Source organism: Trichechus manatus, unplaced genomic scaffold (genome assembly GCF_000243295.1).
Source record: "Trichechus manatus latirostris isolate Lorelei unplaced genomic scaffold, TriManLat1.0 scaffold00038, whole genome shotgun sequence".
NCBI classification, from domain to species: domain Eukaryota; kingdom Metazoa; phylum Chordata; class Mammalia; order Sirenia; family Trichechidae; genus Trichechus; species Trichechus manatus.
The window spans coordinates 16,126,892-16,142,138 of NW_004443974.1; the positions used below are offsets into that span (position 1 = coordinate 16,126,892).

Here is a 15,247-nt window from a genome sequence, read left to right on the forward strand (position 1 = left end):
TAGTGGTCTCATACAATATTTGTCCTTTTGTGACTGACTTATTTCACACAGCAAAATGTCCTCCAAATTCACCCATGTTGTGAGATGTTTAGTAGATTCGTCGTTATTCTTATAGCTGCATAGCGTTCCATTGTGCGTTTGTACCACAGTTTGTTTATCCATTCGTTTGTTGACAGGCACTCAGGTTGTTTCCAATCAACGGTTCTTACTATAAACAGACATGGCTTTAAGTGTTAGTTCTGTGGCACTGAATGAATTACACAGATAGGGCTGGAATCTATTTTATAGTAACACTCAGGACAAAGCTCTGGGCAAACAAGTCAGACAGACTTGTGTCTCCTGCTCACACGTTTTCTAACTGGTTAATGTGGGCAGATTACTTTTCTTTTTAGTGTGTGCGTGTTACTGATTTAGCAAAAAGAAACATCTGTGCCCTTCCCTCCGCCCTCAAAAAAAAAAAAAAATCCATTTTTCAAGCCGCTAAAATGTCTCTGAAACTGAATATTTGCCAACACAGCCCACCCCCCTGAAAGCCAAGAAGCAGGGAAATGTCTTCTCAAAAAGAACCGTTTTAAACGTAGACATTACTGAGTGTTTTTTCTTCAAAAGGCCCAGATCTGCTCAAATATTCACTGAACTGCATGTAAAAGGTGCTACAAAAAACAGGAGACGAAGCCTTGCCCTAGGTACAAAAGGTTTATTGTTTCAAAAATAAGTTACCTAGCATGACAACACATGTAAACAGTGCTCATTCATATGACAACTCACAAAAATGACATAAAACACAGAAGGACTGACTCACTGAAGAACACGCTGCATAACTTTCTTATATTACGTTCTAAAAAGGTCTACCTTGCCTTCTATACACTAGCTAACATGTATAATTAGTCTCATCAATCACAGAGATGGAATCTGTTTTTTAAGAGGCTCAGCCTTAATATACAATACTCTATTTTACGAAAAGAAGGGAATGGCTGTATTGACATTTGAACAGTGAAGAGCCCTCGGAGTCACCAATATTACTTCGGGCTTGTCTGGGAAGGTGCCAGACAGGGGTCTGCATGCCAGCCTGGGGCATAAATGGGGCCGGGGCGGGGTTACTGTCGGCAGGTGTCATGGAAGGCTTCCAGGGTTCGAAAATCCCTCCACGTAGGGGGAAGGCCGTCTTGCAGAAACTTCCCGCAGCGCTGGCATGGGGCCTGAAACAGCTTTATGTAACTTCTTAACCAGGTCTAAAAAGAGAAGTGAGGAGAAAAATGAAAGAAATGGGAGCTGGGTGCTTCCAATGTCATCGTTCCTATCAAGTCTAATGATCCCCAGAATACAGAATGTAAGTTGGCTTTGAACCCAAAAGATATCCTGTGATTTTACAGAAAGAAGTATGCAGAATCCACAAGGTCATAACACTGTTGATTTTCAGTTCTGATGCTCCCACCTTGCCCTCCTAGCTGAGGGACTTTTTAAAATAGAAATTTATACTCTCCAAAGCAGGAAGCACTCCCTGAGGAGTCACTGTGAACCACCACACAGCCTATGGCTCTGGGGGCAAACATAACCACATTTCATTTTCTGTGTCCCGTGTCTTCTGAATATTAGTATTGATTCTCTTCTCCTTGTTCACTACCAAGAAGTGGTCATGGACGTGTGCTATAAGGAAGACTTCTAATAGATGACAGTTTTAGAATTCTCCATTGAGGTCAATGTACCTTCTTTCTAATCTGATTTAGATGTCACCACTCACTGTCACAACGTGGCCTAACAAACCTAGAGGGGAGGGTGGGGACAACCCTGGTGCCGCTGGATAACATAATAAGCAATAAACACACACTGGAGTAGTTCAGAGTCCAGAGTTCTTTTGGGCATCATACATAAGGATGAGACTCATATATAACTCAATTCTCAAACCCAAGGAGATTCACTACTTAAAAAAAAAAAAAAAAAAAAATCCTACCAATAATCTACAACAACAGGAAAGTAAGTTCTCCCTGTGAAAGCGGCACGTGAATTTCGCCATTTAATGTCCTCCTGAATTATGTTGGTAAGAGAAAATTGTTCTCAGAAGAGGTCAGCTGAGTTTATTGATACAAATCCTTTCATCTTCATCACAGATGCCTTCACAGTGGCACAGCTTAGACTATCAATACTGTCCCCCTCCTAAGGGTAAGGTTTTTGCGGCGTTCTGGCAATAAACACAATGAGGTCAATGGATCATTCAGTTAAACTCTTTATCCTTCAGTGCTGATCAGATTCAAATCTTCCAAAAATCGAGAAGTCAGTTACAACAGGAAAACTAGGCACTAAAACATGTTAGGCTAAAAAGCAAGTCTTTACATCTATCCAAAAACGAAGATCATCACCTGAACTGCTCTCTCGTCACATAAAAGAACCAATACGTGGACAACTCTGTTGAGCACCTGGGTTTGCTTTGTTCCACTTCCCCAACACTGTTAAGCCAATCAATAAAGCTGCATTTATGTCTTTCAAGAACTGAACAAGAGGCTCTCTAAGAAGCTTAACTGTTGAGGCACAGGTGATAGGATGGATCAGATAAGCAATGCCCCACCTAGCTGTCAACACTGATTTGGCCTTGATAATAGCTAAGTCTTTGGAATAGGTTCTAGCATGAAGAAAGGGGGAGTTTAGCAGCAGTGAAAGATAGAGCCTACTGATGGGCAAACATGAAGCCGTGTCGGTGTGATATTAAAACAGCTGGCCGTTTCTGTCAAGGATGAGGTAGAGCCAGTTGTTAGTCTCACTTAGGCCAGTTGGTGGTCATCTGATAAATCTAAGCAGCAGTGTGCTGATAAACTGGCTGGGGAGCTCTGACCTGCAGCATTTGCTGCTTTCCATGGTGTAAATACTCCCAAGTTCAATTTCAAGTTACCAATGGTTGAACAACTCGTTTGCAAAATTCTGAACACTGAAAAAAGCTGGCAGGAGCCCACTCCAGCACACCACTGGAATGGCTGCTTTGGGGCTGCTCCCATTCTGAACTGCAGCTCTAAAAATCTAACGATTAAATGTCTTGGGGAACGACAAGATTTTTCTTATTCACTGCTACATGTTCAGTGTCAAGCACAGGGCCTGGAACAGATTAGGAGCTCAGTAAGTATCTACTGACTAAATCAATGCTGGAAACAGTTTTGGAAGATCACTTCTGAAACTGATACTTACTCAGAAATGATAGAAAACACCAGTTATTTAGGCTGGAAGTAGTTTTTCCCAGATACCACATCCCTTTCCAGTTTAAAGAAAGTATCAATTCTAAACTGGGAGCCTCATCTTCCATTGTGAGGCTCACACAATTCGAAGGTCCAATGATCTCCAGCTGCTGGTTCTCATGATAAGGGAGCCAAGGTTTAAACGAGAGATGTGGCTCTTAAAGCCACTTACCATGAAGGATCTGACCACGACGTCTGGCATCTGGGGCAACTGATAGTGAAGCAGGGCAGTAGTGGCATGGTCCGTTACCTGCGAACAAAGGATAATAACTGGAATAAGAGGCCACTCCAAACCAGCACAGAGAAAACAAGTAAGACAACTGCACACTTTATATATGAAAAACAATCTGCCTGTGAATGTCTCTTGGAGGAAAGGACATCTAAAATAAAATCTGAAGTAACAAAAATTAGTTAGCAGCATTGGGGGCAGGGAGAGGGAAAGGTGTATTGTAGGCAGAAAGGAATGCAGGTACACAGCCTTGGAGGTAAGCAGAGTGTGGAACATTCTAGCAACTAAAAACCTTCACAGGTTGGAGACAGGCTGGAGCTGCTGTGTGGAGGGGTGGGGGTGGTGGGGGGCAGAGACAAGTCTGGAGAGGTACAGAGGAGGCACATCATGGCGAGGTTTACAAGTCACATCACTGCGTGAAACAATACATGAATGCAAAGGATCACTTCCCACTGTCCACATTTTACTTCATCTTTAGGCTAGAACAATTTTCCTGATGGTGTAATTGGGCTTCTTCTGCATCCTTTAATTCTCATTCTGTCTCATAACTTATAGCCACATAGACTTTATGATCAGGAATCTGGTAGTTTCTAGTGATCTTTTCCTTGGGCCTCACAGTTCCTACTATTACTTTTCTGAGGAGCTTTGCCACTCGAAGTGTGGTCCTCTAATCAGCTCTCCAAAGGGGCTTGGTCTATTTTCAGAACCTCAGCAGGCCACGCCCATTCTCATAACACCACAGTAGTGACTTTATCAGCAAGGCCAATGGTGAGATTGTGCCAAGTCCACTAGAGGCAGCAGGAGATCAGATGGAAAGAGCACTGAAGTGAAGTTCCAGCATTGTGCCCTGACCTTGATGCAGCTACTTAACCTCTCTGGGTCTCAATGTCTCTTCTGAAAACAAAGGGACTGGTCTAAAATCCCACATAGTTCTGAAATTTGATGACACCATGAATTGCTAATGCCTGCCATCAATCAGCAAATTAACAGATCATACCTAACTTGATAGTTGTTTCAGACTAATAGTTTATTTGATTGTCCTCATTAGGGATTCTTGGCATTACAAATATTGTGGTTAATAAACAAAAAACTCCAGACAAAATCATTAACTCTAAGAACAAGAATGAACATAGGTCTAACTCTGTAGACTTGTCAGTGTTTGAGCTCCCACCAGGACACTAAGTGATGTGCTAACAGACCTAAGTAGCAGTTAAGCAAACTATCAGGTAGAAACTAGAAGCATGGGTCCAGGCCCCCCATGGTGAGAAGAAAATGACTCCAGATAGTACTCCAGCTACACATCCACACATTCAGCCAGAGAAGCTGAACCACAAAGTATTTAAGGACAAAGGCTTTGCAGCCAGGCAATCTGGGCTTGGGGTCCTGGCTCCCCAGCTTACAGAAGGGTAATCTTTGGCTCCTTATAGAACCTCTCTAAGTCTCAGTTTCCTCCTGGATAAAATGGAGATTATAGTAACATACATTTTATAAAGTTGGTGAGAGGATAGATCGAGGCTATGCATGTGAAGCATTACCTCTCCAGCAACAATGCCAGCCCCGCTTGCCCACACTTCCCTTTTGTACTCCTGGCCCTGGGATTGTCCTCTTTTCCTGCTGAACGTGAGTGGCCTGCCTGGTGGCTGGTGAGACCCACTAGACGATCAGCTCTGTGAGGGCAGGGATCATATCTGTCTGGTTTGCGCTATGTCCCCCAGGTCCAGAACATCACGTGGCATAGGGAAGATACTCAATAAACATGTTAAATAAACAAACTTAAAAAAATGTCCACTCATCAAAGGCCACACACCACACATACCTGCAGTGACTTTCTTGCAAATACAGCCAACAGTTCATGTATCCAACGTGAACCATTCATGAAGCAACACTGTTGAAAAATCCTCACCCAAGTGACTTTCAAGATAAACGGCACTTATTTCTTTAAGTGCTAAGACTGTTTTTATTTTAAGCATCTTTGACAGACAGCTTTCTAAAATGAGCAATGCTTTTTATTTTTTTTAAATGAATAGTAATGATAACTTTGCAAAATTGTTGGCAGTGATTGGTGGAGTGAAACTAATGGCTAAAAAACACAGCAAAGCAAATGGTACCTGAACCATCCAGCTCCCTTGCTATACACTAAAAACAAAATAAACAAAAAAAAATCCATGCAAGTGCCACTGTATGGGCTGAGAAGACATTCCTTGTAAATACATCTGTCATCAGAAAAGAAACAAGGGTTTGGAGAATTCTCTTTCTTGATCTTACCATTTATTTATTTTATTGTGCTTTAGGTGAAGGTTTACAGAGCAAATTAATTTCTCATTCAATAGTTTATACACAAATTGTTCCATGAAATTGTTGCAGTCCCTGCAATGTGTCAGCACTCTCCCCATTACCACCCTAAGTTCCCCATTTCCATTCGTCTGGTTTTCCTGCCTTCTCATCTTTGCTTGGGGGAGTATATTGTCTTTCTGGTCTCATGTAGATGATTGTTCTAAGGAGTACTTTCTTTACATGTCTTATTGTTTATTGATAGGCCTATTATTTGGCCGAAAGGTGATCTCCAGGATTAGCTTCAGTACCAAGTTAGAAGGCTGTCTAAGGGCTATAGAGTCTTGAGCGTTCCTCTAGTCTCTCTCAAGCCAGTGAATCTGGTCTTTTTTATGGATTTGAATTTTGTTTTACATTATTATTGTTATTATTATTCTTCCCACTGTAACTGGGACTTTCTATTGTGATTCTGGTCAGAGAAGCTGGTCGTGGTAGCCAGGCACTATCTAGTTCTTCTCGTCTCAGGCTGGTGCAGGCTGTGATTCCTGTGGTCCACTAGTCCTTTGGAATAATTGTTTCCTTGAGTCTTTGGTTTTCTTCACTTTCCTTTGCAAAGCGACCAACAGCTGTATTTTAGATGGCCACTCGCAAGCTTTTAAGAGCCCACGTGCTACTTACCAAAGTAGGATGTAGAACGTTTTATGAACTATGTTATGCTGATTGACCTAGATGTCCCCGAGACTACGGTCCTCAGCCTTCAAGACCAGTAACTCAGTCCTGCGAGGTGTTTAGTTGTCTACGCTGTTTCCATGACTGTGTCCCGTGTGTTCTGTTACATATATAAATATGCATACAGCACATACAAATACGTATGTAGAAATACCCACAGCCGAACCTATATATGCACGTGGGTGTACTCCCATACGCCCTCCCACACCTATTTGGCATACATATCTACCTACGTAGCCACTCATAAATTATTATTTGTTGTTACTGTTGTTGCAGGATTGCGTATGTTATAGAATTTTCCTTCATTGTTTTGTTTTCTTGTGTACCTCTCACTGTCTTTCCTTGCTTTGGTCATGTTGTGCTGAATTGTCCCATATTGTATACTGCCTTTCCATTCACCAAAGTTAACATGTGTCTACTCTCTGTTGTTGTTAGGTGCTGTCAAGTCGGTTCCAACTCATAGCGACCCTATGTATGGCAGAAGGAAACACTGCCCGGTCCCGCACCATTCTCATGATCGGTGTTATGCTTGAGCCCACTGCTGCAGCCAACGTGTCAACTCATCTCATTGAAGGTTTTCCTCTTTTTCGCTGACCCTCTATTTTACTATGCATGATGTCCTTCTCCAGGGACTGGTCGCTCCTGATAACATGTCCAAAGTATGTGAGATGAAGTTTTGCCATCCTCGTTTCTAAGGAGCATTCTGGCTGTACTTCTTCCAAGATAGATTTGTTCGTTCTTTTGGTAGTCCATGGTATATTCAACATTCTTCACCAACACCGTAACTCAAAGGTATCAATTCTTCTTCAGTCTTCCTTATTTATTGTCCAGCTTTTGCATGCATATGAGGTGACTGAAAACACCACGGCTTGGGTCAGGTGCACCTTAGTCCTTAAAGTTGACATCTTTGCTTTCTAACACTTTAAAGAGGTCTTTTGTAGCACATTTGCCCAATGTAATACATCAGTTGATTTCTTAACTGCTGATTCCACAGACATTGATTGTGGATCTAAGTAAAATGAAATCCTTGACAACTTCAATCTTTTCTCCATTTATCATGATGTTGCTTACTGGTCCAGTTGTGAGGATTTTTGTTTTCTTTATGTTGAGGTGTAATCTACACTGAAGGCTGTAGTCTTTGATCTTCATCAGTAAGTACTTCAAGTCTTCTGCACTTTCAGCAAGCAAGGTTGTGTCATCTGCATAACGCAGGTTGTTAATGAATCTTCCTCCAAACCTGATGCTCCGTTCTTCTTCACACCGCCCAGCTTTTCAGATTGTCTAGTAATTTTCCCTTCCTCCCCCTCCCATCCCTGGTAACCATCAAAAAGTATTTCCTTCTGTGTGTAAACCTTTTCTTGACTATAAGAATGGTCTCATACAATATTTGTCCTTTTGTGGCATAATATCCTCCAAATTCATCCATGTTGTAAGATGTTTCATGGATTCATCGTTATTTTTATTGTTGCGTAGTGTTCCATTGTGTGTACGTACTACAGTTGGTTTATCCATTGTCTTAGTTATCTAGTGCTGCCAAAACAGAAATACCACAAGTGACTGGCTTTAACAAACAAATTTATTTCCTCACAGTCTAGGAGGCTAGAAGTCTGAATTCAGGGTACCAGCTCCAGAGGAAGGTCCTTGTCATCAATCTTCCCTTGGGTCTAGGAATATCTCAGAACAGAGACCGTGGGTCCAAAGGACACGCTCTTCTCCTAGCTCTTCTTTCTTGATGGTATGAGGTCCCTCTCCTCTCTGCTTGATTCTTTTTTATCTCAAAAGAGACTGACTCAAGATATAACCTTATCCTGTAGATTGTGTCCTTCCTCATTAACATCACAGAGGTTAGGATTTACAACACATAGGATAATCACATCAGATCACAAAAAGGTGGATAATCACACAATACTGGGAATCATGGCCTAGCCAAGTTGACACATTTTTAGGGGGCACAATTCAATCTATAACAGCATTCATCCGTTGATGGGCACTTAGGTTGTTTCCATCTTTTTGCTATTGTGAATAATGCTGCAACGAACACGGGTGCGCATATGTCTATTTTTGTCACGGCTCTTATTTCTCTAGGATATACACTCCATTTATTTTTAAAGTGCCTCTAATGAAGCTCCCACCCAATGTATCAGCAATGTGATAGCAGAGTAGCTGAGGCTGGCTGTGTTTGTTCAACCCCCTACTGTTCTAGTTCTGGTTATGACTTCTTTTCCAAGATGGGGGATGGTCCATCTGCACTCTAGCCCTGGGAAGTCTGCTAGGATGAGACTAGATCACTTTCAGCAGCTTGTGTTAGCTTGGGGCCTGATTCTCTAATCACTTTGGTGACTCAAAGGCTATACCCAAGCCAGGCATGCTATGTTTGGCTACACATTTTTTAAAAACAATTAAAAACAACAACAAAAAACTGTTGTTGTTACCTGCCATCACGTTGGCCCTCACTCATGGTAACACCATGCACAATGGAACAAAACTCTGCCAAATCCTGCACCATCCACATGCTCAATCGTGGATCGGACCATTATGACTCAGAGGGTTTTCAACGGCTGATTTTCGGAAGTAGATCACCAAAACTTTTTTTCTAGTCTGTCTTGGTCTGTAAGTTCTACTCAAACTTGTTCAGCATCATGTTGTTGCTACATGCTGTTGAATCGAGTCTTACTCATAGCAACCTTATAGCCTCCAATGACAGACAGGTGGTGGCTGAGCTTGAGGTGCATTGGTTAGGAACTGAACCTAGGGCTCCTGCACGGAAGGTGAGAATTCTACCACTGAATCATCACCCCCCACAAAAAAAACCCATTGCCACAGAGTTGATTCTGACTCAAAGTGACCCTATAGGACAGAGCAGAACTGCCCCACAGGGTCTCCAAAGAGCAGCTGGTGGATTTGAACTGCCGATCTTTGGTTAGCAGCCGTAGCTCTTAACCACTGCGCCACCAGGACTCCAAAACCACCAATGCCCCCTAAAAAATGAACTACCAACATTTAAAATTCGACATTTCACATAACTTAGATTTCTAGCTTCTCTTGAACATACGAAAGCCTAGGGGCAGTAACAGTACCCGTCTCAGAGGTTGTTGTAAAGAAGAAATAAGTTCGGCCATGTGAAGTAATTGGCACAAGGCTTAGTTGCTAATAATCATTATAACTGTGACTTGTTACCCTCCCTGCCCCCCGTCCCACATATCCAAGTGGCCACCATCAGCTGGAGTCAACAACGGGCAATACCTTTGGACAGGGCAAGCACCTACAGTTTGCCTGAGTCCCCCCAAGGTCTTTCATCCTTGACAAACCTGTTCCCATCTCAACCTTCCTTCCTTAGCTGACCTCTGGACTTGATCTATTCTGGCTGAATTCAGGTTCTCCAAGCAATGGATGAAACATGTTTTTTTTTAATGGCTGATTTTTTTGGAAGTAGACTGTCATGTCTTTCTTCTGAAGTGTCTCTAAACAAATAATTTCTTTTATAAGGATCAGCACAAAGTTGGTTCCTATGAGGCAGAGGTTAAAGATGTCCCAAATGTCCAACTTTTCCAAACTGCTGCACCACTCCGTGGTCTCTAACATCAACTACTCCCTCTCCCCTCAGTATTCTCCCTCCTGTCTTTGGGTTCCCTAATTTGCTGCAATGTCTCACAGAACTCACAAACCATACAAAGGCAATGGCTCATGTGGTTTTGGAGGCTGGCAAGTCCCAAATCCATGGGTTAGGGGTAGGCTTCTCCTGACCTACACGGCTGCAGAGGCTGACAAACTCAAACTGGCAGTTCGGACCACAGGCTGCTGGCTCACAAGGCTGTGGAAGCTGGTGAATCAGGTCAGATGATAGGCCGCCAGCTCACAGGACTGTGGAGGCTGGCGAATCCCAGAATCAGTAGGTCAGACAGCAGGCCTCTGGCTCAAGTCCTAAGAACTGAGGTCAACTGATCATGAAACAGACTTGGGATCCAGATGCAGAGAGAAAGCCCCACCAGGGCACACACATATACCTTAGATGCAGGCCACACCCCACACCAATCCCACCTCACCAACATGAAAAGGTCAGGATCCACAACACATAAAATGGAGGACAACCACACAATACCGGGAATCATGGCCTAGCCAAGTGGACACATAACTCCAACCATCACAGGTTCCATTTATCTTATTTGTATAGTCCCACTCATTGTGTGTGAGTCACAAAGACCACGGCTAGAAGGGCCATATTAAGTAATTCATTACACAGCACTTTGGATGAACTTGAATTTCCAGCCTTTCAGTTAGCAGCCAAGCACGTTAACCATTTGCACCACCCAGGGACTCCGAGACATGGTTTTGATAACTGCAAAGTGCTATACCCAGGCAAGGTATCATGCTAGTTACATAAACATTTAAAGGGCTCTTCAAACCTGTTCTTCCTTCAGTGTTCTAGGTAAATAACACCACCAACCACCCAGATGCCTAAGCCAGAAACCTGGGATCATCCCTTACCCCACTCCTCATTCTTAAGCAGTCTCCAAGTGGCCAAGTTCCAAATTATTTATCTTGAATCCCTCTACTTCATCCCATCTCTACTGCCACTCCCTAGTCTGAGCTGCCATCTTTTCCTGTCTGGGTGACCAGAGGTGCCCAGCTAGCACATCCACTCCTGCTCTCTCCCATCCTTTCTCAAAACAGTGGTCACAGTGAACATTCTATAGCAAAGGGGAAGAGTGGGCTCAGGATCCGAGGGCCTACGTTTGAATCCCAACTCCACCTCTTCCAGCAATGTAACCTTGGGCAAGTTACTTAATCTTTCTTAGCTACAATTTTGCCATCTGGAAAATGGAGATAATAACAGAGTACCTATTACATAGGTTAACTGTGAAGATTAAATAAAATAATGTTAAAGTGCATGCTATTCAATAAATATTAGTGACTATTATTAAACTGGAGCCCTGGTGGCACACTGGTTAAGAGCTTGGCTGCTAACCACAAGGTTGGCAGTTGGAATCCACCAGCCGCTCCACAGACACACTATGGGGCAGTTCTACTCTGTCCTATAGGGTCACTACGAGTCGGAATCGACTGGATGCAACAGGTCTGGTTTAGTGTTATTAAACTATAAATCTAACCATGCCACTTCCCTGCTTAAAACCTTCTTACAGCTTCTGAATGCACTGAGGATGCTAGGATAAAATCCAAACTTGTGAACATGGCATTTGAGACCATATAGGACGGACCTGGTTCCTGCCTCCTCTCCTCTTATCCCCTTGCTCCAGTCACACTGGCTTGAAAATACTACAGTTCCTCAAATGCTCCATATACCCTCTTCCTCTCAGAGCTGGTCCCTCTGCTTGGACATCTCCTCTCCCTCCCTCTCCCCTTCTCCAGTCTCCCTCCTACTCTTCCTTCTGGGTCTGGTTTAAGTCCACTGGCTCAGGGAAGTCTCCCAGACTTCCCTGAATGGATTAAGTTTCTTGCTCAGCTCTTTTCTTTCATAGCACTCCTCGTGACTGAACTTATAAAATTATTCTTGCAATTCTTGTTTCGTGTCAGTTTCCCTAACTTGACTGTGAACTCTGAGAGGACTAAGGCCATGTCTGTCCAGTGCTGGACACAAACAAGGTTCTCAATAAATGTGTGCTGATTGAATGAATGATCCATTTAGTCTCTGAGACAATCTAAAGAGACTAGGACAGATTAGGTGCGTGGGGTGGAGATCAGGAGACATGAGCTGAAGACTTTGGATCCTGGTCTACCCCTAACATGCTAGGGAATCTTGAATTTTCCCTCTGTGGTAGAAATTACTAGTGCTCACTCTGTCGAGTTCTCCTATCCTTCCTGGGCACATGGGAAGACTTTCCAGCCTCCATGTTGTTAGGTTAGGCCATGTGGCTAGTTCTAGCCAATGGGCTACCAGTGGAAATGGCACATGTTACTTCCACTTGGAGACAGTGAGGAGGAAGTGTGAATTCTGCATGCTCTCTCTCTTCCCCTGCTGTGGCTACCCTGGAAACCATGCACTGAGATGGTAGAGTCACAAGATGGTAGAGCCTCTATTAAGCTTGGGTCCCTGAGTGATGTGGAGCACAGCACTCTGACAGCTCAACATGGATGTGCAGTGTGAGCAAGAAATAAACTTTTACTGTGTTAGACTACTAAGACTTTGAAGTTTATTTGTTACTGCGGCAATACTTCTCTTACTCAGACTGGTATATCCTGAATGTGTATTTCCCACCTATAAAATGAACCATGGAGTTTGCCAGGTCTATGATTCCTGTAAGTGGTGGTACACACAAATTTGAGCTGTGGCAAAGGAAATTTCCACTTTAGAATGGTGATATTCGAAATATGATCCACGGAACAGCAGCACTGGTATCACCTAAGATTTGTCAAAAATTCAAGTTCTTGGGCCCCTCTCCAGACCTAGAATCAGAATCTCTTGGGTAGGAGCCAACCTTTTCAAGCTACTCTTATATATGTTAATGGCTGTTAATGATAGTACAAATCACCTGGTTATCTTGTTAACAAGCAGATCCTAATTAAGCAGGTCGGGTGGGGCCTGAGGTTCTGCATTTCCAATAAGACTCCCAGGTGACGTCCATACTGCTGGTTAGGACCACACTTTGAGTGCCAAGGCTGTAAGGTATACAGGCACTACAGGAAAAAGTCCCGAAAGCAGCAGGCATTTAATTCCTGGGGCACAAAACAAACGCATACAAAAAGAGGATAGTTTGTCTTTTTCATAAATCAAAATGACATCACCCAAGTTTTAAGATGAAATATTTTCACAATGGGTGTCACTAGACGGGGGAGCTCTGCTGATTTCTGAAAGGTGCTGTTTCAGGACCATAGGATTATTACGTTTATTTATTTAATAACTACTATAATGAGAGTTTATTGTGTACCAATTAAATGTACCCCCTCTCATTTATTCCCTAAGATAACTCTGACGTGGTGCCATCCTTATGTCCATTTTACAGAAGAGGGAATGCAATGGAGTGGTTAGGAAAATGCCCAAGGTCACACAGCTGATGAGGGGCAGTCAGTGTTTGAATCCAGCCTGAGTCTTTGCCCTTCTCCCTCCCAGCAGGCTTCACCCTGGCCATCTCACCTGCCTGATTTGCAGAGAAAGGTACGTTTCTCAGGCATCACTCTGCCCTCCATCACCAGGGCATGGCGATGTCTTCCATAAACTAGAGCCCCCTGTGAGTGGAAGGTTTGGAGATATACAAATGTGGCTGCCCTATAACAGGCTACTCAAGACCAGGGCATGCTGAATGAACTAGAAAATGCCCTCTTCCAGGAGTCAGGCACCAAAGCTCTACCTCGGCATTTGGTCCTAGGAAGGTCACCCAATTAGTTTTTTCCATTACTGATTGGCAATCTGGTTAAATTTAGCCTCCTTTTCAAAAGCCTTAATATAAAACATTCCCTTTCATTGCCAAATGGTGATATTTTTTTCTCAGTGCTGACGCAATCATTTAATTTCTGTAATTCCCCATCACCAATTACAAGAATGTTTTAATAGAAGGAAACAAAGCTGACTAATTTGTTGTTTTCCCTCCCTTCCTCTCAAACTCCTACATTGCTGGTTTTCAGATCCCCCTGGCTGAATCTAAAAGTGTTGGAGAAATTCACCTCCAGTGATCTTCCTTTTTGTCAAAGCATTCCACCTTCAATTATTTTTGTTTTATACTCTTCAACAACAAAGTTGTTTTTGCTCAGCAACCTAGATGTGGAAAAAAACAGGCCTGGGGCAAAAAAAGAAAAGAAAAGAAAAAGCTATTAACTAATTTAAATCGGCTCTGAGCCGCCAAGGTTCGGGTCTCATTGTAATGTAAAGCTAATGAGATTCCACTGGGAGATAAAAGCCGCCCTCCCTTGTGGCCGAGGCAGAGAAGGGTACTAATGCCCGAACGAACCAAGCAAGGAATGGGAGGCGATTCATCCCACTAGTGAGTGCTGGTTTGGGAAAAAAAAACAAAAAAAAGCTTGTCAAAGGATCAAAGTAGATGGCCAGCCCAAGGAAAGGGAGGGAGGGAGAAGACATGAAAGTAACAATAAACCGGCGAGATAGGGAAGGCGGCAGAGGAGCGGAGAGGGAAATGACTGTGGCTGCAACGAGTAAGGGTGGGGGAAACAGGAAGCACAGAGAAAGACCCGGCTAAAAGCAGGAATGGGCAGAGATCGGAGGGGGTTTCGCTAAGAGTTTCACCTCAAGGCAAAGAAAAACAGCATATGCTCCACTTTAGTTTGGGGTACGTTTCTCCCCCCTGTTGTATGGCTGGGCTGTAAGATGATCTGTTTTGAGTAGGGGGTGACACTTCCACAAACCCATCAACAGATCCACTTTGCATTATTAATTTTACTTTTAGGGTTTTCTCCTCCACCAACCAGGGCTTACCGAAATTCCCTCTCCCTCCACCCGAAGAGGTAGAGGCAGGTCTCAGGCAGACCCAAACTGATGGGAGAACTACAGCTCAGGGAGGGAGAAAGGAATCTTTCAAAAGACCTTGAAACAGCTGCCAGTCATCACACTGGAGAAAAAGAAAAGATGCCAGGCAAAACAAGTCTCCTCAGAGTTCCTCTGCCATATTGTGTGCAAGGAGCTTCTGACAATTGTTAACTCCCAGAAGCTGAGAGTGAGTGGGGACTTCAGAGACCACGAGTCATTTTAGCTAAACTACATACGGAACTACTTGCAATAATAGCAAAACCAAAGTCAACACTTACTGAGGACTTATCCTGTGCAAGGGCTTGTGTACACAACACACCTGGTGAGGAGCTCAGGGCGGGCGCACACAACACACCTGGTGAG

At 43.4% G+C, this 15,247-nt stretch overlaps 1 protein-coding gene across 1 annotated transcript in view; it reads right to left on the reverse strand.

Moving 5' to 3' along the window:
• Positions 1 to 513: 513 nt before the first annotated feature.
• Positions 514 to 15,247, reverse strand: part of MED27 (mediator complex subunit 27) — a 237,913-nt gene continuing 223,179 nt past the window's right edge. The window contains exons 7-8 of the mRNA XM_004375777.3: positions 3,394 to 3,471; positions 514 to 1,232 (exon numbers count right to left, since the gene is read on the reverse strand). Coding sequence (XP_004375834.1) covers positions 1,098 to 1,232; positions 3,394 to 3,471 — 213 coding nt within the window. The 3' untranslated portion in view covers positions 514 to 1,097. The remainder of the gene's footprint in view (positions 1,233 to 3,393; positions 3,472 to 15,247) is intronic.